Raw genomic sequence first — 27,643 nt, forward strand, 5'->3', positions numbered from 1 at the left:
AGATGATTCCTTGAGGGTCAGCAGGGCTTGGGACAGTGAGTCTTGGAAGACCTCATCCCTAACCTCTAGCAGGGGACTTTAAGGTCTGAGATCAGGCACAGGTCCTTCCAACCCAAAGCAACAACCAGGTAGACCCAGGGGAGTTTTCAGGCATTGCTCCCCTGTGTCTGGAGGGAAGAATTTTCTCTTGCTCTCTACTTCACTACAGTCAGTCAATAACTCTTCATCAAAAATTTATTGTCATTAGGATCCTAAGTGCTGGAGATGAAAGTCCTAAACTGAACCTCAGAGCATTACAATTTTCAGACTAGAGGATTTTAGAAAGGCCCCTTCTTAGTGTTTTAAAGAGAAAAAAAAAATTCTACTGTAAAGGGGCAAGACGCAAGGAGTTTGGGGCCCTCATTCCTCATGACTGGCATGTCACAAGCAGAGGACGGAATGGGAGGAGTCACTGTGAGAGGACATTCTTCCCACCACTGCATTTGGAAGGCTCACTGGCTGCTCCTTCTGAATAAATACCGAAACGGGAAGAGAGAGCTGCAGGAAAGAAAGCAGAACAGGTTGAGATTCTAGAGGTCCCCTTCCCTTCTCCCAGGTCCCATTAGTGCTCCATTAGCTAGGGCATTTTTGCTCTGGGGAACCACCGAATGGAAATTCAAGTCTGGAACAGCAGCTGAAAAGGTACCCAAATTAGATTATACTCAGGCAGGGGGTGGGGATAAAGAAGAACCACAACGGGATGGCTGAGCTCTAGATAGATAAAGGGATTTGCTAACTGTCCTCTGCAAAAAGGACTCTGAAGGCACAGCCTAGATTCAGAGAGGAGAATGGAAGCATTTTGGTAACCAATCGTCTGAATGACCCAAGTGCAATGAGAATATCCAAGCAGCGTTTATGGAACCAGGCCCAATGCTGGGCATTTTGGGTGGGTGGGTTGTATAAAAATAAACAAGACACAGTTTTTATTAATTCACAGTTAGGGCTCAATCTCATTTCCATCTCTATGCTGGACAAAATGGAGATTATGCAGGTAATCTGCTTTCTTTTCTAATCTAATTTCCCTGAGAGACTCAATGGGGCAGACTTGAGCTATTTCACCTGGGTCTCAGCTTGATGGCAGGAGAGAAGTCTGTCCTACCTTAGAAACCCAAAGAAGCCCCTGGTTCCCAGCTCTGTGGGTCCTTTGGCCGGAGGTGGATTGGTCTGCTGCAGTGGTGGCATGATCTGCCCCGCTGGGCTGTCCTCCCACTTAGAATCTGCAAGGAAAACACTCAGGTACGGGAAAGTGTTAGTCCGAGGGCTACTGTCACATGAGCAGGACACCCAGCATGAGCCAAGGGCAGCCTCACACCAGGAGTTTTTGAAGCCAGGTGAATTGTTTGTTCTGACCTTCCCAATTTCACCTCAGCTCAGTAAGACGCTATTTTGACCTTGGAATGTTTTCAAAGTCAGGCCCGAGATTTTCACCCTACTTAAGTCCCAGCCACCACCATGGCTGGTGTGTCTTCACAAGGAATGAAAACTTGTTGAAGAGCGCGCTTGCCCACAGCCCCGCATCTGTGACAGCTGCAGGCCTCATGAGTCCCCACACGTAAAAGGCCAGCACGCTGGAAGTGCATTCCCAGCCCTTGCGGAGCATCCACACACCATCTACTAACACAAACGCCCCCGACGGGAAGAGGACAGACAGCTCCCCAGAGATTGCCCTCCAGCAAGAGAGAAAAGTGAAACACATCCCTCCCAACTTTTCTATAAAACTATCACTCCACATGGAACTGTTCTGGAACAGTGAGAGCGTGAGTTTGACTATCAGAAGCAGGGGAAGGACATGCATTGCTTCCCTTCATTTCTCTTGGGAGCTGGGGGGGATGGGGGCGGTAGGTAGCTGATATTACTCCAGGGCGGGCCCCCAGGCTGGAGGATGGCCGACAGGCACCTCCATGGGAGGGAGGCACATCACCCGCGGAGCGTGCCCAGACTCAGAGCTCTGTGCTGCCCTGCTCATCAGAGAACTAGAAGGGATTATTAAAGAAGAATAAACAGAAATTCCCCAGAACCTACCCTGTTCCTGGACATCAGTGATATCAAACGCTGGGGTCTCCTGACATTCCTGCTGGGTTTTTCTTTCCCGGTTCTAATAAAAAAAAAAAAAAGAGGACTAAGAAAGTTTTCAACTTCACTCCTATACAGGTTGGTGGTCTGAATGCTTTTGCCAGTGAACTTTCACATCAGCGCTGCGGCCTGGCCTCTGACTGCCCAGGCAGGTTCTGGATTTCCTTATATGCGACTGTCCTTTTCCCATGTCAGCTTCCTAAGCACTGTCCTTCTAAAATAGTAAGATTTAAGAGCTGAGAACAAACCAAGCTGGGTTTAATTTACCATTCCATACCACTGAGTGCCAACTATTAACAAGGACAGAATGTTGAGTTTCAGAAATCAGGAGGACCTTAACTTTGCCGCAGAAAAACGTATAATCTATGTGGTACCGTTGACACAGCGACTATTATAAGGCAGTGTGATGAGACTACCCCATGAGTCTAGATAGACAGCTGTGGTGGATAGGGACACCAATAGAGCAGGGGCGGTTAGTCAAGGAAGACTCACACAGGAGGTACTATCTGAATGGAGCCTTGATGGATGAATGGGATTTTGTCATAATGGAGGTGAGGAGATGGTCAGAGAGAGCAGGGCATTCCAGACAGGGACATGATGCAAAAGACACGGTGCCGTCAACAGGTAAATATGATCAGCGTGGCTAGAGCAGGCGCAGCGGAAACATGCCCACAGCAGAAGCAGGCAGCACACTACAACGCAATCTTATGATTTCTCCGTGCTTTCCCTTTATAGAGCTTCCTTTGTACTTTGAAGGGGACATCCTACAACCTGGCTCCAAGCCCACATTTCCAGTAGGTTCCCTGAAAGTCAGAAACATCGTTCAAATATTGTCTCTGGGAATCTCTGCCAACTGGCCACTCCCCTCACCTGGGCAGAAGTTGAGGGCCCGACTACCCAGCAGTGCTGGGGAGCAATCTGAGCCATTTTGCTGGTGAAGAATCTATAACACGGGGCCAACAACTGTCAAGGTGGGTCTTGGAGACAAAGACAGGGCAAGCCCCTAGGCAAGGTAGGACATAGCTCCCATCCTACACATAAGCTGTTATTTCTGTGATACTTTCCCACCAGCTATCAAATTCTAGACCACATAGACAGCCACCTAAGTCATATTCCTATAAAAGTGAAAAAGGGAACTCTGGGAAGGAAGGAGACCATCTCTTATCTCTTCTAGACAGGGCAGAGGTAGAATTTAGAGTTCCCAGCTCTGATGTCTAACTTGAGGGAATGATTCTTACAAATTTAATGAAACTATGGTTTGGGGGTTAAATCCTGCTGCAGTGGCCCTAATGAAAGGATCTAGTAAGGTTGGTAGTGGGAACCAGGAGGGCAAAGGTCCTAGGGCAGAGGTAAAGCCTACCTCTGAACCAGGGGAGATTCTCCTCACAAGATTGTTTAGCTTTTGTGCTCTCCTGAAATCTTGAGAGAGGTCTTCTCAGGGAAACGTCATAAAAGAGGAAAAACATTATAGAAGAAATAAGACTGAGGGTACCATCTGGGACATCCAACAGGACATAATACCTTGAAAACCGGACACAAGGTTGTCCTCTGTTTGTTCAGGACCAGATCTGCTTAGACGTGCAGTTCAAGCAGAGGTGGCAAAAACAAACAAACAAACAAACAAACAAACAAACAAAAAAACACCAAAGTTATGCGTGTGGCAGTCTGTTTCTTTTCTGGACCATTCGTCTGCTCTCCCCCATTTTTTATCCTTCCAAAGTCTGGATATCCATCTGGGACCTGGGGTAACAAAGGGAATGGGTTTGCTCTTCCTTCCCATTCTCCCCAAAACACCTTTAAGGGAAAAGAGACCTTATTTAGAGATGTTGTAGTCTTCTAAGCTTTCCCCACATAGGCTCCCGATGTGTTCAGACGTGCATAATCCACACTGACTGTGATCCAACACCCTAAATTCCCCCAAAGGGGAGAGAAAATATTAGGCATTGGACCATAGGAGCAAAAACAATTTTTCCAGCTCAAGTAACTTACACTGAGGCTCACTGTGATCACTTTCATTTAGGAGAAATCCTCTCTTCTGGGAACAGGGTCTACAGTGGAGACCGTCTTTGGGCTTTGAGTCAAAATCAATAAACATGTTCCATTTTTTTTCTCAGAGTTTTTTCTAAAACCAGTATCAGGTTGAAAGGTAATTATGTTGAGCAAGAAACTGTGAGTACTGTTCTTGAGGGAGATGATTTGTCAAACTAAGAATAGGAAGGTACAAAGGGTAGAGCGTGAAGGAAATGTTCCTTTAACAGTAATTATCTTAGTTGTATAAAGTGTCTTTGTTCTCCAGAGCTTTATGTTCTCCTCTTGTACTTTTTCATTTCTTCTTCTTCCCTCTCTAAAGGATGCGAGTAGAGAAGAGGGCAGCCATCTGCCTAAAATCACGCAGGCAGCTGGCCATGGCACAAGGGGGCCCTATAGCCTGCACCTGCCCACACAGGCAGAAGTCTAAGTCCTAAAGGGTTCACTCCTTCCTCCAACTAAGCAAGCGATAAGCTCCTAGAAAGACACCAGATTTTACATGTTTGGGTACACCTCTGCTCCTAACACAATGCCTCGCAAACAGGAGACAGAATAATCATTTAGGAATGAAAATCACTGCACTTTTCTCCTTAAAGATGTGTTAGGGGATTTCTGTCAGCGTGAAGGCAGCCTGAAGGCCTTTTCTCACCCAGCCCATGCTGACCTCTCCGTAACACTTCTCAGCGCTACACTCCAAACTCCAGGCACACTGGCTTGCAGTCACCAAAAGCACTGTACTCTCTCCTCGTGGCCTGAATTCTTTGAGCTGCTCTGAGCTACTGTCGGAACCCTCCTCACATCCACCTGGTCTGAGCGAAGTTCTCCTTTGCGGTTCCTTTGTACCCGGTGCCTCCTTTATTCCCACACACAGCACATCTATCAGTAATTGTCTGCCCAGCTTTACACTGTTGGCGTTTCGAGGAGACAGCGTGATAGCCCTAGTACTTGGCACATAGTAGACTCAGTAAAGTTTGTTGGATGGAGGCATATGTGAATGTTTGCTCAATAACCGTTCATGTGATGGGTCCTGGGAAGGTGAGGCAGGCGAGTTGTGAATGTTTGGATACTTAAGGTCAGAGCTACTTTGGAGAAAGAGATGTGAGAAAAAGGCATAACAACAGCTATTTCAAGAGAGGAGGAAAAGAAAAAGGGCACCATTTTAGAGACTACTATGGAAAAGAAGCCCTGAAATAGAGGAGTAGCAGGTATATGAACATCTCAATGGAGACCAAACCTCACAAATGAAATCAAGTATTATTGGGGCCAGCCCATCACTGCTCTAAAGGAACTTTTCTTGCCGGTACCCTGTGCTGATACATGCCTTGCTCATCTGTAAAAACTAGATGTTCCTAGACTCAGACCCCAATGTAGACAAAGGCAAAAACGTTTCTAAAGGGAAAATTCTATATTAGATCCCACCTCAGCTCAACAGACCTATTTTCTTATTTCAACTGCAGGGCACAAGAAGCAGCCTTTTAAGCTGAGAAGAGAAGACCTTTTAACAAAAGCATTCATCGATGTGTGGAGTATTAATCAGCCACTTTGGGGACAGGTTGTGACAAGGGCGGAATGGTTGAATGTTGTTCTGCAAGTGGTGAAACCTGAGAACGAGATCAGTCAGTTCAGTCTGTACTTAGGACCAAGATGTGCTGGTAACAGGGATCCTGTCTTGTAACAGCTGCGACAGCCAAGAGCCTCGAAGCTTCCATTTTGGTGCTTACCCTCGCGGTTCCCACAGGGGGCTTCTTTTTGCTAGGGCTTTGGCTGGAAGTCACCATGTTGGCCCTGAGGTGGGGAAAAAAGCCCAAGAAATGTTACTGGCGGCAGCAACATCACTACATTCAAGCAAACGTGGCTCAAATGAATATTTCAGCAGGCTGGCTATTTTTGTACCACTCCTGGCCCGCAGAATAAATTGTGTGGCCAAATTCTCTTTGGGTGCTGCTTTAATTCACAGTAGAATCCCAATTTGAGACATTTGGGGATCTAGGGGTTGAGAAAGGGAATATGTGATTGACAGCAGGTATCAGATTTTGAAATACTTGATCGTGCATCAAAACCCAGAGAAAAGGGAGATGTGAGGTTTCATCTCCATGGAAAATTCCGTCAAGTGGAAATGAGCAAAACGTCGTACCTCCAAGCACCCTCACACTGAACCTGGCTTGAAAAGGAGTTTCCTAACTTTTCACCGCCATGTGCATTTGGAGGGTGTAGGGGTCAGCTCCCTCGTGGTCTACCCTCCCTGCTCCTGTAAGCCTCGGGACCCACACAGTCCCAGGAAAAGAACAGCTGCTCTCTGGGAACCTGGGCTGAAAGCACTTTGGGCTGGGGAGCAAACCACACCTTGGATTTTTCCAGCAGCCCTCTGTGGGTGCTAGTAAGAACGACTGAATCGCCACCTTACTGACTCATTCTGTCCCTGACACATAATCAAAAGAAGAAAATAAGTAGCCTCTGCAATAGCAACTGCAGCGTATTAGGGATGTGATCAACATTCCCCTAATATCGCAGCACCTCACCCCATAACTGAGACATAATCTCTCACGGACGTTTACATTTGAGACTGGACTACCTTTTAAGGTAGAGTTCTAAAAGCTGAGTGCTCACAGGTGAAACAGAATTACACTTCATTTGTTCTTACTCTCCTGAGGGTTTCTCTATGTTCTTGTATAATACTCTGCGACTTCTGAAGTCTTGTGCCTTCTGACTGTGTTTTCTGGTAGTATGGCCGTAGGAAGTCCTCACTGAATATGTATTAGACTCCATTGTATAAATCTGATTACATTTCCTCTCAGCTTTAGTCTTGATGAACAGAAGAATCCTGCTTTACTGAGGAAGGGACTGTTCAAATTACATTGCAAATATCAACTTGCTTCCTTCTCTTAGTCCATGCACTGGAATAAGCACGTACCAAAGATGCCCCGGAAGAGAAAGTGACTCGCCCAAGGAGAAGATCAACCAGCAGAAACAGCTGGCAAAGCCTAACTAGGACGTAGGATTTAGACTCTCTCCCAACCCCACTGACCTGTCCAGCCCCTGCCTGCTGGGGCAGTTGGGCACGTCCACATATTTTCGTTTCCTCATGATGGCTCCTGCAGCTTTCCTCTCAGCTAGGACCTTCAGGGAGGAACGAGACGCCTGTGGCTCCCCCTTTTCCAAAATAGCTCACAGTTCATGAGGGCACAGTGAACCCTCCATCTTTAAGTTACCAAAGGCAACTTTACCAGCTTTGCAAGTAAGGGTAGACATTCTGTTAGAGTCTCAGAAATCTAGCCAAGGGGAGAAAGATGGTCTCACGTATACAATTCTGATTGGACCTGGGCAGCAACCAAGGGACAAAGTAAAAGGAAGACAGCAGAGCAGGACTTTTTGGACAACATGAAGCAATAAAGACAATTTTCATTTTATATAGAAAAGACAAACTTACCAATCCAAGACGACTGTTATTTGTTGGTTTCCCTATAATAGGAAATTTAAGTGTCATAATGGATCAAGACTGTTTCACCTGGATTTCTGGCTACCGTTTACTTCTCAGAGCGGGTCCTAGACAAAACCTCCATGTATGTCCTTCTCTCTTCTGCCTGGTACCACTTTCCTTAGAACTAGCGTCTTCAAAATCTCTTCCACCCCTATTTTAGAACTATTGTCATCTACAAGCTGAAAATTCAGGGTTTGATTCACACTGTATTCTAACAATATGCCACTTAAAAGGGGTCCCTACTATGAAACAAAAAAGGTGGAACTTCAGGTATCAGCAACAAATTAATTGGGGAGATATTTTAAGGCAAGGCTTTGCACCCTTTTTCAAATCAAACTGACAGGCATCTACTTGTCCCTCTATGAGTAAAAATAGTGATGGCCCTTAGAGATTAAAAATTGGGAGATACCACTTTAAGATACCACTAAGGTGAAAGTCACTGAATACTCTAAAATGGAAGGAAGTATTTATATACTAGGTCTCTTGCACTGATTACTCTAAGTCAGACTTTGTACTTTCCATATACCAGTATTGATACCTTTAATCCTTTTAACAAGTCAACAAGATGGGCACTATTATTCTTCACCATTTCACCAAGGTGATACAGAAAGATTAAGACATTTATCTAAGGTCACACAGCTATTGAGTGGCAAAGCTACCAGAATTTGAACCAGGCAGTCTGACTCGGAACACTTGCTCCTGACCTCTACACTGTGTGGTATTGAGGGCCAGTCTGGCCGACCATGTTGTCATATTCAGCTTGCACTGCTAACCCATGGGTGTTCAACCTTCCCCTTTTTCTTCACCACCACACACATTTCCATCAATCTACATACCAGGTGACAGTTTTTCATGAAACCATTTCATCTCCACGTATAGAGTGAAAACAAATGGATAGGGGGCCAAGACGATTTCCCCCTGTTTGAATTTCAGGTGGGATACTCTCTCCCATTTGCTTTTATCTGGGACAAGGTGCTAAGGAATGAGGAAAGAAGTCAGTACGAATCCCTGATACTATTTTAGGAATAAGACTTTCTCCTTTTCCTGACCTACCCTCCAAACTGCCTATGGATTTGCTGCTTCCATTTGAATCTACAATGTGAGTTGTAGTTTATTCCCATCCAGAAATGAAGGATACAGGGAAATATAATGAAGTGTTTTGTAGTAAATGGCTGCAGATTGTCCGAGTTTCCCAAGATCACACGAATAGAATCCTGAAAAAAATATTTGAAATGACTTTAATCCTGTCTGGTCTCAACCAATCTTTCCCTTTATGCTTGTCACTGCTCTTCACATATCACATATGCTATTAAAGCCGAACTACTTACTGTTCCCTGAACATGCCTTCTGCTTCTCCATTTCTATGTTCTTGTATAGTCGGTTCCCTCTGCCTGAAATGCCCTTTCTACCCATCAGCATATGTCCAAATCCTACCTATCCTTTAAGGCACAGTCCAAAAGCCATTTCCTCCAGAAAATTTCCCCTGATTCTCCAAGTTGTAATTAATCGTTAGTCTCAGACCTCATAGTAGCTAGCCTTGGGCCTTTACTGCATTTCATGTACACGTTTTATTTTCCTTACTGAGAAATCTCCTTGAGGTAGAATATATACCTGATTTATTTTAGTATCCCTTCTACGATGTCTACCATAGTGGATGATGCATAACACGTCTCCAATAAACATTTATTAAATGAATGAAAATATTGGTATTTACTGATATTTTGCCATTGCTTAAGTCAAACCTTTTCTTCTACTCCTTTTTTTCCCTGTCTTCCACCTCCCCCCACCCCACTCCGGTTCAAGCTGCTGTTTCTCAGTCTAGTTGTGTAGGACACAGCACCCTGGCCCACGCTGGTGTTATGAGCCTTGCGCTCTCTCTGGCTGAGGCGGTCAGTCGCCAGTTGTCGAGCATGGTGCTCCAACCACCTGAGCCACTGGGCCGGCCCATCTTCTACTCTTTTTGTACATCTTGATTGATTAACCTCTAATTAACCTACGCTTATTAGTATACACTAATTAAACAATTTGATATCATAAAAAGACTACTGGATCTCTATGGGGAAAAAAATCAGAATTTCAGTCCTAGGTCATTTCACCTTTCTAAAACTAATTTTCCTCATATTTGGGCTCACAGAAGGCAGGAACTATGAGGTCTGGCAATTAGGTTTGCGAACTTATCCTAGAACAAGTGCTACATACCTCACTGCTGGATATCACTATGGTCACCTTCGCAGTACTCCCCTTGGGAAGCTATGCGCCAACGCCAGCACGTAGCCCACCCTTCAAAGCAACTTGGGAATTCTTTTTCTGGAATGGCTATCAGAGCTGTCATCATATTACACTTGATGCCCTGAATGTCATCAAAATGTCTTCCTTCCAATATTCCCTTTATCTTCAGGCAAAGAGAGAAATCACTGGGGGCCAGATCAGGTGAGTAGGGAGGTGGTTCCAATACAGTTATTTGTTTACTGGCTAAAAACACCCTCACAGACAGTGCTGTGTGAGGTAGTGCATTGTCGTGATGCAAGAGCCATGAATTGTTGGTGAAAAGTTCAGGTCGTCTAACTTTTTCATGCAGCCTTTGCAGCACTTCCAAATAGTAAACTTGGTTAACTGTTTGTCCAGTTGGCACAAATTCATAATGAATAATTCCTCTAACATCAAAAAAGGTTAGCAACATCATTGCAACAAGTTGGCGAACTTAATTGTCAGACTTTGTATGTCTTATCTTTGTATTGTCTGTACTAGCATAGTATCTAGCTTACAATTTTAATAGCTAATATTTATTGAGTAATCACTATGGCAAGTATTGTTTTGATACATATTAATACTCACAAAAACCCTACGAGATAGACATTTCTATTATTCTCATTTTACAGGAGGAAAGTGAGACAAAGAGAGGTGAAATCACTTATTCAAGGTTACACAGCTAATAATGGTGGAGCCGAGATCTGAACACAGGCAGTGGGGTTCCAGAGGTTCCAGTGCGGTTCCAGATAGCTTAATGATTAGGCTATACTACCTATCAATAAATGTTTTCTAAATGAATGAAAGAGGATGGTAATACTTGCCTCAAAAGTAATGCAAGCAGGAGAAAGAGAACCTGTAAAAAGTACTTTGAAAACTTCAATGATTATAAATGTATATAATTGCTCCCTAGCTACCATTCATTGAGCTACTATATGGCAGGCGTTGTACACGTTTATTTCTAATCCTCACCACAATCTTGAAAACAGGCATTATTTATCAACCTCATTGACAGATAAGAAAACAGACTCAGAGAAGGTAGGTTACTTGGCCAAAGTCATACTGTGAAGGCAGAACTGGAATTCAAACCCAGTTTTGGCTACCTCTAAAGTCTATGCTCTCTCCACTTTATTATGCTGCCTTGAGCTTTTCTCTGCCCAATTAACTGAAGCAAAGTGAAAGAAATTCTGCTCTGCTCAATTAAAATAAACAGAAAACAGTCATGATCCTATATTGTTATTTATAATGATGTCTCTGAAGGCCTGCAAGATCCTAACGTATCTTTTAACACTTAGCAAAAGATTCACAGGTATGTTTAGAGCTATGACTCAAATTTTTGGTTTCATAGAGTTTTGTGTTTGTGTATTTAATTGTATTTGAATTCTCTGAAATGTGGCAGCATATGTCTTCATAAATCACAATACTCATAAATCACTGAGTTGTGAAGTTAGAAGAGAAAAAAACTAGTCTAAAACTCATTTTACAAATGAGGCAATTAAGACCCAGAGTCACACAGCTAATTAGTGGCTCAGCCAGGATTGGAATCCAGGGTTAGTCCCCAGAACTCTAACCCCTTGCCCAGTGCTTTTACCAATTTACAAAAACGTCCACCTGCTCAGTCTTCTTCCTATGGGAAAACCTAAAGCTAGAGAGCTGGATAGAAAAGGAATGAAAATGAAGTGGGAATAAAGCAATTGCAAATGTTTCCAATTAAAATGAAGACACAGCAGCCTTGTCTGCATATTTACAGTTGAGTTTCCTGAACGTCAAGTACCAGGCAGTGGTTGGGATGATGATGTTTCCCAGAGCCCTGGAAGGCAGCAGTCCTCCCAGGCCTCCGGAAGCTTTCTCTATGCCAGCCGCCACAAGACAGAGCTGCCCAGGGAACTCTGGTAGAAACAGAATAACTCTCAGCCTCAAAGGTGCTGACACTTCAACTAGGAAAATTGAGAAAGAATACAGGCTTTAACATCCCTGGGAGAAACAGTAAAATTTCTCTGCAGAGGAAATATGTCAAGGAGAAGCCAAGCAATCAAGTGGAGGTTGTGACTCAGGTGGTAAGAAATAATTAAAATCGGACACATCCTTGGCTTAAAGAATCACTTTCCCAAAAGTTGTCAGCTTCTTTCCCTACCTCCAGCTCCTGGAGGATGACTTCCTTATTTTCAATATCTTCCCCTCTAGAAGGTAAACAGACAAGAGATAAGTAAGCCAAGAAGGAAAGCTCTGGAGAAGATAGACTCTACAGTAGAGCAAAAATGAGCTAAAGAAACATGACTAAATAACAATTATGTGTGCTGACCCAGTGCACATGGGAGGAAGTGATCACTTAGGTGGTGTGGCCTCAGAATTGGTTCAAGGTTGTATACCAAAATATCTTCTCTACTCACTTGACAAGACCTGAAATTCCCATTACGAAAGTTAATAATTTGTTAGACCATTTGTACTAAAGCGTAGTCTGATGACCCTTAGGGGTCCTCACGACCCTTTCAAGGGCAAAACTATTTTCATAATAGAATACTAAAATGCTATTTGCCTTTTTTCATGTATTAACATTTGTAATTGTTAGTGCAAAAACAATAGTGGGCAAAATTGCTAATGTCTTAGCACAAATCTAGCCAGTTGCACTAAACCATACTAGCAGTTGTAGTAATCTTCACTGCCACGCGGGGAAAAAAATCCAGTTTCATTTAGTATCCTTGAGGAAGCAGTAACAAAAATTAATAATTTAATAAAATTTCAACCCTTAAATATATGTCTTTTTAATACATTATGCGATAAAATGGGAAGTATGCATAAAGCACTTCTGCTGCATACCAAAATACGATGATTGTCTCCAGGAAAAGGACTTGTGCGACTATTTTAAGTTGCAAACTGAACTAGCTACGCTTTTCATGGAACAGTATTTTAGTTGAATGATCACTTGACACACAATTGTGGTTGTCATTCAGAGTTGGTAATGTAACATTTTCTCAATGAACAGTGAGCCTGACCTTATCAATTCAAGTATTTGTTGTCAATTGACAATGACCGATAGTGTTTGTTGCCAATGATACATTTTGGGATTTCAAGGAAAATTTTGCATTCTGGAAAACTTCTGTCCACCACTTTTAAGTTGACAGGTTCCACATACTTAAACACTTTTCTGATAAGACTGGTAGTGATATTAGCAAATATGCTTTTTTAATGTCATGCAGGCATGCCTTGTTTTATTGTGCTTCACGGATATTGACTTTTTTTTTTTTTTTTTTTTACAAATTGAAGCCAAAACTCTCCATCAACAAAAAGAATGCAATTTGCTTTATTTGCTTTATTGTGAGACTCACTATATTGTGGTAGTCTGGAACTGAACCCGCAATATCTCTGAGGTATGCCTGTATAATGAAATGTGTAGACATTTGGACGATCTGTGTAAGTCAGAACCAATATTTTCCAAATGACCAATGAAATGCATCATATTACAAAATCATCTTAGGTAAAATTCATTCAAAGAACAAGTTAATCTAATGGATTTTAATGTAGCAGACTTTGAAAGTTCACCAAAAAAATTTCAGATTCCACATTGCAACTAACCTTTAAAAAACTATCACTTAAAAAAAAAAAAAAAAAAACCGAACAACTACCACTTGTCAAGTTTTGATGTAGGCTCAAAGAAGAATATCCACAATGCTCTGAGAAGGCTATTAATATATTCCTACCTCTCCCAACTATAAATTTATGTGGGGCTAGATTTTTTTCAATATAATTCAACCAAAAAAATTCACAACAGACTGAATACAGAAGCAGACACAATAATCTAGCAGTCTTCTATTAAACTAGACATTAATGAGATTTGCAGAAATTTGAAACAATCTTCTCATTAATTATTTTTGAAAATATGGTTATTTTTCATAACTATATGTTATGAAAATGTGTTAACATATTATTGTTAATAATATATTATGTGTTAACAATGTATTATTTTAAAATTAATACATTTTACAATTGTGGTAAAACATAACCTAAAGTTTGCTATTTTAACCATTTTTCAGTATACAATTCAGTTGTATCAATTACATTCACAACCATGGTGTGCAACCATCACCCCTTTCTGTTTCCAAAGCTTATTTCCCCAAACAGAAATCCTGTACTCTGGTGAACACATGTGAAATACAGATGATGTGTCACAGAACTGTACACCTGAGATCTATGTAACTTTACTAACAATTTTCACCCCAATAAACTTTAATTTTTAAAAAAAGAAATCCTGTACTCATTAAGCAGTAACACCCCATTCTCCCCTCCACCCAGCCCCTACTTTCTGTCTCTATGAGTTTTCCTATTCTAATATTTCATATAAGTGGAATCATACAATATTTATCTGTTACTGGTTTATTTCCTCAGCATAATGTTTTCAAAGTTTATCCATGTTGTACATGTATCAGAACTTCATTCCTTTTGTAACTTCTTTTTACGGCTGAATACTATTCCATTGTGTATATATAGATACCACACATATAACCACATTTTATTTATCAATTCACCTACTGATGCACACACTTGGGTTGTTTCTACCTCCTGGCTATTGTGAATAATGCTGTTATGAACATTGCTGCACAGGCATCTCTTTGAGTCCCTGTTTTCAATTCTTCTGGGCATATACCTACGTAGGAGTGAAATTGCTGGGTCATATGGTAATTCTATACTTATCTTTTTGAGGAACTGCCGAACTGTTTTCCATAGTGACTGCACCATGTTATATTTATTTGCACCAGCAATATAAGGGTTACAATTCCACCACATCCTTGCCAACAACTGTCATTTTCCATTAAAAAAAAATATATATGTATATATATGTATATATATATATATATATATATATATATATATATATATAGCCATTCTAATAGACGTGAAGTGCTATCTTATTGTGGTTTTGATTTGCATTTCCCTTGTGACTAATGATATTGAGCATCTTTCCATGTGCTTACTGGCCACATGTATATCATCTTTGGAGAAATGTCTATGAAAATACTTTGTTCATTTTTTTAAACCAGGTTATGTTTTTATTGTTGAGTTGTACTTTATATAGTCGGAATATTAAACTCTTATCAGATATATGATTTGCAAATATTTTCTCACCTCTGTGGGTTGCCTTTTTACTCTGTTGGTAGTGTCCTCTCATGCAAAACTTAAAAATTTTTAGTAAGTCCAATTTATCTCTTTTGTTGCATGTGCCTTGGTGTTGTATTTAAGAAATCATTGTCAAATCCAAAGTCATGAAGATTTACCCCTATATTTTCAAACTTTTATATTTAGAATTAGCCAGCTGGATTCAGTTTAGATGATCCTAAATTTGTTGACAACATCCAAAGCATCATAGTTGGTAGGCAGTCAAACATAGGTCTTCTTCTCTCCGTCAGGCCTGATCAGGTTGTTGACCTGGGCCATGTCAATGTCATAGAGCTTCTTCACAGCTGGTTTGATCTGGAGCTTGTTGGCCTTGACATCCACAATAAACACAACTGTACTCATCTTCTACCTCAGTGGTCAGGGGGAACTGGATGATGGCATAATGGTCAAGCTTGTTTCTCCTGGAGGTGCTCTTCTGGGCTGCCTTCAGAGCCACAGTATCACGTGACATCAGAAAGTGGGTGACGTGTGGATCTTTTCTTGTGTGTGTGGCTGTGAATGCCTTTCAGCACTGCTTTCTTTGCCTTCAAAGCCTTTGCTTTGGCTTGAACTTGGGAAGGGCAGGGGTTTCCTTCTTCACTTTCATTGCCACCTTCAGGAAAAGTACCAGTACCATATTTTTTGATTACTTGTAGCTTTGTAGTAAATTTTAAAATTGGGAAGTGTGAGTCTTCCAACTTTGTTCTTTTTCACGATTGTTTTGGCTATTTGGGGTCCCTTGAAATTCTGTATGAATTTTAGGATGGGATTGTCAATTTCTGAAAAAAGGCCAGTGGGATTTTGATAGGGATTGCACTGGATCTGCAAATTACTTTGAGTACTTAATGATATTAAGTCCTCCAATCCATGAACATGAGATGTCTTTTATTTGGGTCTTTCTTAATTTCTTTCAGAAATTTTTGTAGTTTTCAGTGTGCAAGTCTTACACCTCCTTTGTTAAATTTATTGCAAAGTATATTATTCTTTTTTAATGTTACTGGAAATGGAATTGTTTTAATTTTTTTTTTAGATTGTTTGCTGCTAGTGTATTCAAATACAACTGACTTTTGCATGTTGATTTTGTATCCTGCAACTTTGCTGAATTCATTGCTCAGATGTAACAGTTTTTGTGTGTGGATTCTATAGGGTTTTCTATATATAAGATCACGTTATGTGCAAATATAGTTTCACTTCTTCCTTTCTAATTTGCATGCCATTTTATTTCCTTTTTTGACTGAAACTCCATTACCGTGTTGTACAGAAATGGAGAAAGTGGGCATCTTTGTCTTATTTTTAGTCTTAAGGGAAAAGCTTTAAGTTTTTCACCATTTGAGTATGATGTTAGCTGTGCGTTTTTATAGATGACCTTTATTATCTTGAAAAAGTTTCCCTCTATTCCAAGTTTAGTCAGTGTTTTTATCATGAAAGGGTGCTGGATTTGGTCAAATGCTTTTTCTGCATCAATTGATGATCATGTGGTTTTTTCCCCCTTCATTGTATTAATGTGGTGTATTATAGTGATTGTCTTTTGTATGTTGAACCATCCTTGCATTCTGGAGTAAATCCCAGGAATGTAAACAATGCCAATCTTCATATATATATACATATATACATATACACACACATATATATATACACACATATATATACATATATATTTTGTTGTTAACATTTAATATTTTAAATTAATAAGTATGTTATTTTAATTTTTATGTGATAAATATTGACAGGTATAACCCACATAATCAAAAACATTGGGATACTCAATAATTTTAAGAGTGCAAAGGGATCATGAGATAATGATTTTGAGAACCACTGCCCCAAAGGTATGCCATCATTAATTAAGAAACTTACATGTATAATAATAATACATGGAATATAAAATACCAGGGAAAGCAAGTCCTACAAGGTGCTACTTCAGCCAGTGTTGGGCTGGGTGAAGGCAGAGAAGGGATGACTGTGGGAACGTACTAACCTGTTTGCAAAGGCTACCCCTCTTAGCTTTAAAATTACCTGATGCTGTTGCCATATCTGATTTTGAATTTATACACACTGGATCCTGCATGAAAAAACCTCGTCTCTGGAAACGGGTAGGTGAAGGGTTTTAAACTCATTGCTCCCAAACGATAGCCTAAATAAAGTAGAAATATTAGAGAATTATTAAAAAGTTAAAGATGGCTCCTTAGGTATGAGAAAGAGAGCCTGCCCAATCTGCAGCATCTCTTTATGAGTAAAATGCTCAACACTCAGTACCACTGCCTATGTCCCAGGCTCAGTTTTGATATTAATCACCTGGACCATTCGTCTACTGCATGGGGAGGATACATGCTGTTTTGGGATGATCCCTATACTTGAAAAGACCTGAATAAGTTTTGTCATTTATCTTACAACCATGTACAAATCACTTCTGTTCCATGAGACTAATGATACTAACATCTGATGAATCACAGGGTTTTTGTTAGGATTAAATCTCTCTTGAATCTATTCTCCTCTCTTGTTCCCACTTTTCCTGTAACCTAGACCAATGTGAACAGGGCTCAAATCAAATAATGAAACAATCCAAAGTGGCACAATTAGGAAGACCTCTGCTATTAATTTTAGATGAAGTTAAGGGATGAACACACTTCCTGGCCACAGCCAATGCAGCAAATAAGTATGTACCTAATGTTTCCCAGTAGTGCCAAGGCATACCTTATCTTCCCGACCTCTCAATCACTCTTCCTTTTCACTGCTTGTGAGACTGCCCTGTGCCACAAGTGTCAACTATCCTCCTAGCATTTACTAGTTTTACTTCTCCTATTCCAGAATCTCTGCCCACGTAAGTTCCTCTCTGCGGGAAACTCAGTAAAGGGGAGAGATGGAAAAAGAAGGATGACATGTCTCTTCTCCGTCAATTGGGCATTTTGTATGGACTCAGAGATAAGAATCAAACACACTGTGATTTTCTAAGTCACCACAATTTTTCTGTGTTTTTTCTTTGTAAAGTATAGATACTAAACCCTGCACTTTCTATCTCTTCATATGGAAGTTTAAATAATAAATAATGAGGGTAAGAGGTCCATAGTTCCTGAGTATCAAAGCTACCTTTATACAATGCAAAGTATTGATTTCAGAGGCAGCTGAGGTGAAGAAGACAGAACAGGCACAAAGTAAGAACAATTAGGTTTGGATCTCAGCTCCAATGTCGCTACTTAGTTTCTCTGGGCCTTGGTTTTCTTATTTATACAGTAATAACAACTAACAATTTTTTTCATGGCCTATTATCTCAATCCTCACAACAATCCTATGAGATAAGTAGTCTAAATTTGATAGATGAGGAAACTGAGACACTGACAGATGAAATAACCTTCCCATAGCTTTGAATATTGGAAACGGGATTCAAACTGAGGCAGTATAAATCCAGACTTGATACTTTTAACCACTTTTCCACTCTGCTTCCTGGGGTTATTAGGAGGGAAAAAGCCAAAAGAATGAATATAAAATCACTTTGTAAGTACCAAAATATCATACACACATAAAGACTATTTTTATTATTCTTTTCTCTATTACCCTGATACCATTTCTACTCAGCAGGGAAAACTCTTATATGGTGGAGTCAGAGATCTATGTGCCCCAAAATGAAATTTCCCGTAATTTCCAAAGTTCATGCCTGGGGCTGCCAGTAAAGAGATATCCCAGTGTCTGATCTCAGCTGCTTGGGATTAGAAGGACAGGAGGTTGGAGCCAGAGCCCAGGAGACTATTTAGACTAGAACTGCAGTAAAAAGTGAAAAGAAATAGTTGGTGCCAACTGCAAAGTTACCAGAAGGGAAGTACTGTTCATATTCTGAGAAAAATCTTGCTGATCCCCCATGCCCAACGCGTAGCAGGAACCCAGTCTTGATTTGATGGTGTTTTGGGTGCTAGATGACTTTTCTAAGTAGACAAGGAGTCTACCTGGTGAGACTTAGGTTGCTGCCACAACAATTTAGCTCTCAATTATTCAGAGGGTTCTTCTAAAATGCAGTCATCTCTCCCCACAGACTGAGGGCTGGGGACATCGTAGCAAAGGAAATGAAGGACATTTGCTGGAAATGACAATCCAGAGAGGAATCTTCATGTGCTGCACTACATCTGGCTGTCTGAAAGTAAAAACAGCCCTCTTCTAGCTAGGGCCTGTTCCTGTTAATTGCTGGCTGCCAGCTTCAGAAACAAACACCACACACTAATTACCTCATTTGAAAATACAGATTAGATAGAATAATCCAAAACAACCACACAGTAGTAGTGGTTCAAAGATTTCACAAGGTTATTTTCCAATATGAGTACTGCAGTCATGGTGACACTCCGCTTATGTCCCTGTAACTATTATTAAGTTGATGGGATTTTGCAGATGAAGGGTCTGACTCTTGAACTATTTTTAGGTGATCACAAAACATGATGGCTTTAAAACAAACGAAAAAAGTTATAGGCCATATGGGATAGTGGGAAAGACATAAGATTTGGAATTGGAAGACCAAGGCTTGAGTCCTAGCTCTGTCTCTCATTAGTCATTAGACTGAACAAGTCACTTAGCCTCTTCATTTCTATTTCTATATCTATGAATGGAGATCCCACCTATGCCTGGAATTGCTGTGAGCATTAAAAGATAATGCTATAAACAGCACTTCATAAACTCTAGAGTATTTATAAACATCAGTGGTTTTGATAGATTTGAAGAGTTTCTCTCCTAATGCTTCACTAGAAAAGCAAACTCAAGAGAGGAAAACTGATTAGCTTTCATCTCAGTGCAAAATCTGACAAATCCCAATCAATAATCTTTCCTTGAAAATCCCAAATAATTAGACTTAAATGACACACTGGTACTGATGTTAGGAAGATTCTTCAAGGTTTCAGTAATTTGTTTCACATAAAGAAACATCTGGGTCAGTGCACAGAACCTGAAGCAGGGATGAATGTTACATGAGAATAATGATATTGACTACTAAAGTGGAAGGACATGACACTAAGGAACCACTGTCACTAAATATATCTGGGGATATTTGATGGGGAAATCCCCCATAGTGATAGAGAATAAGAGAGCTTCCATAAGCATTTATTCAAAATATTTACTTATAAGAACTAACATGACAGGCTCTGTGACCACTAATGAGTGTGGACAACAAAATAGGGAAATCCCACTGATGTTACGAATCCAACACCCAAGTTTTAGAACTGAGATTGAGGACAGATGACCAGCTTCTCCTTTCACCTTCACAAGTCCTGGCTGGTCTCAGAGGTTTGCCTGCCTTTGCCGAAATAGATTCAGACTCTCTGAAAGTCTGTATTTCCAACTAGAGATCTGTGATTGCCTATAGCTGAAAGTGTCCTTTGTTTCAGAGGGGACAAGAGGGAAGTAACTTCACCAAAGAAGAAAGTAACTTCTACAAGTTCACATAACTCAGTATGGAACCAGGTTTAGAAACCCAAAGATTATTGATTCCTTTGGCACATACATTTTCTATTAAAATACATCACCCAGTTTTATTAAACTGTAACAGAAATCAAAAGGTCACTCTCATAACTCTGGATGATTCAAGGCAAACTCAATCTGGGTACAAAGGCATCAAACCAAAATGTAAGATTTTCTGATTAAAGGTGCTTAGAATTATATCTTGGCATCTAAAGGGTTATATTCACATTTGTCTTCAAGCTCTATTTTCAAAAGGAACTATTCTCAGTTTCCTCATCTTGCAGGGTGATTAGGATGGTTAATGAAATAATGCACGTATAATTGCTTATTGTAGGGCTCTAAATATAGGTTACTCAATAAAGAACAGCCTTTTTAAAAACAAAGTGTTAAAATGTGGGACAGGAAGAGACTTATCTAAGACTACATGCTTATTGATGTCATTCTCTTTCTCATTAGGTTTCTTCCTCCACTTTCTGGTAAGACACAATCTTTAAAACATCATTGGCATTTGTTCAGGAATAGATTTGCCCTTGGAACTGTGTCAGATTTTGTTTTCTTTTGTTTGGGAGGGGAGGAGTATCTAAACCTCCTAACAGAGAGGTAGAAGGATGCCCTAACATGAAATCAAAAGGCCTTAGTAGACACCGCCACAGACTCAGAAAGGTGTCTAAGTCAACCTCTTAAGTTACTCTTTGCACTTAAGTGACTCTTCCACTTCCATCTTAGCCATCCTAAAAGCTAATGGAGAAACTACCTTTGGTCAATAGGTCCAGGACTGTGCTCCTTATTATGGAAAAGCAATAGCAGTCTCCTCTCCCCATACTGCCCAGTAGTCATGGCTTGTTACATGAAGATCAATTTATTAGCATTCACATTACATTGGATTCACTGCAGCACTCTAAAAATCCTATCAAGCCCAGGGACCCAAAAAGCACTTGGGTGTATAACTGTAAACAATGAGGGACATTTTATTTTTTTGGTTTACACCATTGGGTTGAATTGCCCTGAAGCAGTACATGTAAGGAAGAAAGTTAAAAAACCAAGAGCATCAGTAGTTTCAGATGGGCAAATGGTAGAGAGAATATCCTTAGCCTGAGAAAAAGGAACATCTTTTATAATTTTGAGCTATAAACTCTGCGTCCTTGATGTATATATCTCAAGGGTCTTAGTGATAGAAGACAGAAGTAGGATACGATAAAGTGTGAAAAGAAGGCTTCTAAAATATACAGCTTTGTTCTTGGCATGAAACAATGGCAGATTCTTGGAAGAAATGGAAGAAATTAAGTTAATAAGAAAATTAAATTACTTTCTATATAAAGAGAGCAAATTTCATACAGGAAATTCGAAATATTTTACTAACTTTAATCCAGCCTGGTGAGATATTGGGGAGATAAGAATTGTAATCATGAGGTTTACAAAAAGTTGTACCTGACTCAAGGAGATCATCTAATCTGGCCAACAGCATACATCAAGAGTAAGACTGAAAAATAAAAACTCAGGGGCAGAAAGGTGGCTCAGTTGGTTAGAGCGTGAGATCTGGGCAATAGGGTTGTTGGTTCGATTCCCACATGGGCCAGAGAACTGCGCCCTCCACAACTAGAATGAAGACAACGAGCTGCCACTGAGCTCCCGGGCTACCAGATGGCTCAGTTGGTTGGAGCGCGTGCTCTCAACCATAAGGTTGCCGGTTTGACTCCCGCAAGGGATAGTGGGCTGCGCCCCCCGCAACTAAGATTGAAAGGACAACAACTTGACTTGGAGCTGATGGGTCCTGGGAAAAACACACTGTTCCCCAATAAAGTCCTGGAAATACACACTGTTCCCCAATAAACTCCTGTTTAAAAACACACAAACCTCAGATGTAGTGCTAAAGAAAGAAAGTCCAGCTGAATAAAAGGTGTCAAGAATGTATAGTTATCTTATAAACTGGCCTAGATTCAATATTAGCCTCAATTATTTTTATTTTACCACCTAAGCATAGCTCTAAAATAACAGAATCAGGCCTTAATGCTAAGAAACATAAAACTTTGTACTTTGAAACACCATCAAACCATAGGGATCTGAGGGTGAGTAGGCCTTAGCAAACAAACAAAAACACCTAATATTTATAAAGCACTTTCAGTTTATACAATGCTTTCCTATCCCTATCTCAGAGATTCAAAAACATCTATTGAAGTCGGCAGGGCACATTCAGCTTGCTTACACTCCATGCTAACTGCTCTCAGTTTTACCTGATTCGATTCTCTCAAAATTTGTGTTCATTCAACATACATTCATTCCATTCACAAATATTTGCATGTCTACTTTGTTCCAGAAACTAAGTGCTGGAAATAAAGTGGGGAAGAATAAAAACTTGCTCTCTGCCTGTGAAAAGTTTATGAATAATTTTAAGTGTGACAACAGCTACAAAAAATAAAAAACAAAAAGGATAGGGTGATATGGGACACGTTACAGAGAATCCTAACCTAGAAAGTCAGGAAAGCTCACTCTAAGTAAGTGACTCCTATCTGAAGGATGCGTATGAGCTAGGGAGGCACAAATAGAGTGCGTACAGGAAACTGCAGACGCAAGAGTCCTCAGTTGGGAGCAGCATGGCCCTTTCGAGAGAAGTATAGTAACCTGGAATATAGTGGGCAGTAAGGACAGTTCTACAAGATAAGACTACACGTGAGTCAGTCAACATACATTTGAGAACCTACTATGCATCAGGAACTGTTCTGAGCACTGGCAGAGTGGGTGAAAAAAAAAGACATGATTCTGTCTTTAAGGGCTTACACTTCAGGAGATGTGGAGAGCAACAATAAACATGTAAATAAGTGTAATCTGAAGTACTCCAAGTACTATGAAGAGAATAAAATAGGGTTTTGTAGTAGTGACTGGGCGGCTACTTTAGCACGTGTGGCCAGCAAAGCCTTTTCAGAAGAGCTCACAACCAAATAGAGGAAAGTGAAACAACCAAGCAAAGTCAAGGGGAAAAGCATCCCAAGCAGGAAAAAAACCCAGCAAGCACAGATGCCCTGTGATGGATGGATTAATGGACAGAAATAGAGCATGAGGACAAGAGTAGAGCAGGATGAAGTCAGAGGGCTAGGCAGCAGCCCGGTCACATAAGGCCTGCCGGCCATTGTGACGAGTTCAAATTTTATGCTAAAGGTTTTATAAAGAGTAAAATGGTTTATACTTTAGGAATATCACTCTGGTTGCTGGGAAGAAAAACTGTTACGAGGACAAGAGTTGAAGCAGAAAGACCAGTTAGGAAGCATTTATAGTAATTTAGGAGAAAGATGCTGCTGATTTGGACTTCGGGGTCTTAGTAGTTAGTGAATACAGTGGTACCTCGGTTTTCGAACATAATCCCTTCCGGAAGACCGTTCGAGTTCTGAAATATTCGAAAACCGAGGTCCGGTTTCCCCATAGAAAGTAATGCAAAATGGATTAATCCGTTCCAGACCTTTAAAATCAACCCCTAGAACAACAAATTTAGCATGAATTTTACTATCTAATGATACCATAGATCCATAAAATTTATGGCATTCGTAAACCGAAATGTTCATCAACGGAGATGTTCGAAAACCGAGGTACCACTGTAGTTGGATTTGAGGTATATTTTAGACTAATGGACTAAATGTGGGAATCAAGGTTGTCACTAGACTGTAGCCTTTGCTATTAGGTAGATATTGGTACACACCCTTTATTGAGATGGGTAAGGATACTAGGGAGAGATGTGGAGAAACAATCAATAGTTCTGGTTAAGTCTGAGAGACCTATTAGACATCTGCTGGCTATGCCAAGGGGGTGGTATCCTATTGTGCAAGGTATAAAAATCAGGACGGAAATATAAATTTGAGTCATCGTGTTTAGATTGCATTTGAAGCTACTGGAACAGATGAGATCATCTAGGGAGACAGCATAGAGAAGGGATGAGGGCCTTCCTTATAGCCCAGGCTATGGATTGTGGAGTCTATCCTAAGAGCAATAGGAAGGCACTGAAGGACAGAATAAAAGACATGACCACATAGCTGTGAGTTAGGGGGGGAAATCTCTCTGGTTGTAATGTCAGAAGTAACCCAGGACGAGAGCAAATGAAAGAGGACCAGGTAGGAGACTCCTGTGGTTCCAGGCAGAAGCTGATAGTAGTCTGGTCTACAGTGATGAAAGGGGAGATGAAGAGAAGGGAACTAGAAAGATGACTACTCATGATTCGGTGACTTGATGGCCTGAGGGACAGACAAGGACGATTCCTAGTTGCTTGAAATAGGCTAAAAGACAAAAGTGCCACTTTCTGAAAATAGGAGCCTTTGAGGGGAAGATGTTGAGTCCTTATTTGGACACGCGCAGTTCTGAGGCGCCCATGCCGTGAGCTATCCAGAGTCTAGGTAGACTGTTGGATACCGTGGTAGGTCCACTATCTCCAGACATGCAGATGAAGAAACTACAGTTCAGAAACGTCAAGGATGTACAGCCGAATGTACCTGCATGACCCTTTCTGTCCACATTTCCAGATGCCAAGATTCAAGGACCCGAGGGGCTGAGCAGATATCTCACTGGGCACCACGATTGAAATATTCACTTCCTACGTTCAAACAGGTATTTGAAAGCCAGAAACTCATTCCCATCATTAAGACATGATGGGACAAGAAGCACTTTGATGCAAGAAGTCCTGTTTTATTGGCAACTAAGCCTGGGCTAGAGGGTGGGTATAGATCAGAATGAGCTCTTTTGTTACGGAGAAAGGTTTTCTTGGTTTTGGGGTTTTTTCAAAGGAGGGTGGGGTGTGTGGAGCCGGGGGCCTGAGCAGACTGGAGCTCTGCCAGAGAGGCAGCTTTTCGTGGGCGCCGCGTGGCAGAAAGACCGGTCCCTGAAATCGAGTGGACAGATGGACGAGGCTCTCCACGTCCACGCCGCTCACTGGCTTGTGGAAGGGGATCCGCACCCGGCTCGGCACAGACCTGGCGCTGGGCGGAGGCTCAGCCATCACTGCCCTCCCTGCCCGCCCAGCTCTCCCTCCATCCCGCGCAGCCGCAACCTGCGCACCAGGCCGCGTCCTCGACCTAGAAGCCCCGAGGTAGGCAGGGCCGGGCGCTGGCTCACGTGTCCTGGGGTCCGAAGTGGCCCCGGACTGCGAAGGTTACGTCAGGGGGCAGCTGCAGAACAGTGGGGCCCGGCCAGAACGCTCCGAGGGGCTGGGGTAGCAACGAAAAGCCAACCTCATAGGAGCCCTTGGCGGCACGGGCCGTTACCTCATACCCCAGGACCTCACAGATTTGTCAGACTTTTTCACACACTAAGGGTTTCGCGCCTCATAAAAGCGGCCTTGGCAGTACCCTCTCTCTGCAGTAAGCGCTCTGAAAAAACGCTGGTGCCGACCTCGAAGGAAGACAGGATACAGGACTCGCTCAGCCGCTACCGCGCGCCCTCAGCTCGTGACGCGAGCCCGCCAGGGTTTCTGCGCATGCGCAGCCGCGCTGCCCCACCCAGCACGCCGAGCCTTCTACGAACTGGAACGTTCTTCCAGGCCCCGCCCTGTGGGCGCGCGCTCCCTGACTTGGCCGCGGTGCGCATGCGCGCGCCGCTGCGGCAGGGTCCTGGGGCCCAGAGCAGCTTACGGTCCCCACCCACGGAAGCTCAGATGCCCCTCACTTTTCAGTAGTTCCCAGGCGTCCAGCAATTGTTCATTTCATGCTTAGCATATGCTGAGAGTGGTCAGGGCAGGTCCTCTCGAGTTCAGAGCCCCCACTGTGTGTGGAACACTATGTACACGGTCTCCTTTTGTAATGCAGGGTCTCAGCTCCTGCTCCCAGCACAAGAACGCAGGATATGGTGAGGCCAAAGAGGAACACCCACGGAACCATAGAGAGGGGAGTCATACCATTGTATTCTTGCTGGCGGCTGGGTTGGAGACACAGGAAGCAGGAGCCACACTATCTGCAACCTGCCATCCACTTCTCTGCAATCCGCAACCCGCACTCTGCTGTGCTAACTGCAATCGCTCTGGCTACCTCAGCCACCATCTTCTTGCTAGCCCCTGTTTTCTGCTAGCGTAGCCATGGCAGTTATATCAGTGGCTAATGGCTAACTGGTTACAGCTGATGGCCGACTAGTCACAGCTGATGGCCAGCTACTACCTGAGCCAGCACCTTTCCACGTGAGGCCGAGAGCCTGGAAACTGCTCTCTGAGACTCTGTCCCCACAGTGCCTACTACACAGTGCCTCTGTGATAGTACTCAAAGAGGCTTGGGAAAGCAAGGCCGGGGTGGGGTGGGGGTGGGAGGGGTGAAGGAAAGAAGTGGGGGAGATAGGGGCAGAAAGGAAACTGGATCTCAGGAGGGCATCTGTCTCATTTAAAGAGGGCTTTTGCTATCCAGTCCCCCACTGAAGGGAGGCCTGTGAGAAGTGTGGTCTCGTAATGCCAGATCTTATTTTCCTGGGAAATCTCCCAATTTAAAAATGTTGGCTACTAATTGAAAAACTTGAATACACTGTGTGGACTGAAGCTAACACACTGGTGGGCAGGCACAACTCTTGAACTACCTGTTTGTGACTCTGACCTTGCTCAGCACAGAGTAAATTGAACCAAGTTGATAGGACTTGAGTCCCAGCGTGTGGGGGCAGAGCCCCAGAAAGAAGTTTCCAGGCTCTCAGCCTCACATAGAAAGGTGTTGGCTCAGGTAGTAAATGGCCAACTGTGATTGCATGGCCATCAGCTGTGGCTAGTTGGCCGTCAGCTGTAACCAGTGAGCCATTGGCCACTAATATAACTGCTGTGGCTACGCTAGCAGAGAGGGAGGAGAGTGGAGGAGACTGAAAGAGAGTCGTCGGTGGGTTGCAGACAAAACGGACAGCAGGTCGCACATCCAGTAAACCCAGCCTCCAGTGAGACCGTAGTGGTATGACTCCCCTACCTATGGCTCCGTGGGTGTTCCTTTTTGGCCTCACCATATCCTGTGTTCTTGTGTGGGGAGCGGGAGCAGAGAGCGAGCAGGATCTCCCGCATGACAAATGGCGCAGCGAGCAGGGTATGGTGCCAGCCAAAGCTCTCCAAAGGACAGTGGAGCAGTTTGTGTGTATGAACATTGAGTCTCAGGAAGACCAGGAGGAGCAGCTGCCGGAGAGCTGGACCCCCGTGGAGGGGTGGGAGGATGTGGACGGTTCTCCCACCAGCACAGGAAAAGCCATGCAGCTGCTGGAGAGATGGAG

The 27,643-nt window shown here is 42.3% G+C and overlaps 1 protein-coding gene across 1 annotated transcript; it reads right to left on the reverse strand.

Annotated features, from left to right (window-relative positions):
* Positions 1-401: 401 nt before the first annotated feature.
* On the reverse strand, positions 402-25,878 carry MAJIN (membrane anchored junction protein). Its single transcript, XM_088789683.1, has 11 exons — positions 25,771-25,878; positions 17,030-17,147; positions 12,000-12,045; positions 8,757-8,832; positions 8,455-8,580; positions 7,568-7,599; positions 7,166-7,257; positions 5,862-5,925; positions 2,062-2,134; positions 1,139-1,256; positions 402-537 (listed from the first exon to the last, which is right to left on the reverse strand). Exons 2-11 carry the CDS (start codon positions 17,128-17,130, stop codon positions 492-494), a joined length of 774 nt encoding a protein of 257 aa, XP_088645809.1. The 5' UTR covers positions 17,131-17,147; positions 25,771-25,878; the 3' UTR covers positions 402-491.
* Between the last annotated feature and the right edge of the window lie 1,765 nt (positions 25,879-27,643).

This window comes from Rhinolophus sinicus, chromosome 14 (assembly GCF_057876585.1).
Source record: "Rhinolophus sinicus isolate RSI-liver-muscle chromosome 14, RSI-T2T, whole genome shotgun sequence".
Lineage (NCBI taxonomy): Eukaryota > Metazoa > Chordata > Mammalia > Chiroptera > Rhinolophidae > Rhinolophus > Rhinolophus sinicus.

What these genes read in the sequence shown, in the direction of transcription:
- MAJIN (XM_088789683.1), bottom strand. Translation starts at nt 17,130, where the DNA reads ATGAGTTTAAAACCCTTCACCTACCCGTTTCCAGAGACGAGGTTTTTT. An exon ending in TCATGAAAAACTGTCACCTG is followed by an intron (nt 7,600 to 8,454) that starts GTATGTAGATTG and finishes TTCCTATTATAG; the next exon opens with GGAAACCAACAAATAACAGT. An exon ending in GGCTTCTTTGGGTTTCTAAG is followed by an intron (nt 538 to 1,138) that starts GTAGGACAGACT and finishes TCTTTCCTGCAG; the next exon opens with CTCTCTCTTCCCGTTTCGGT.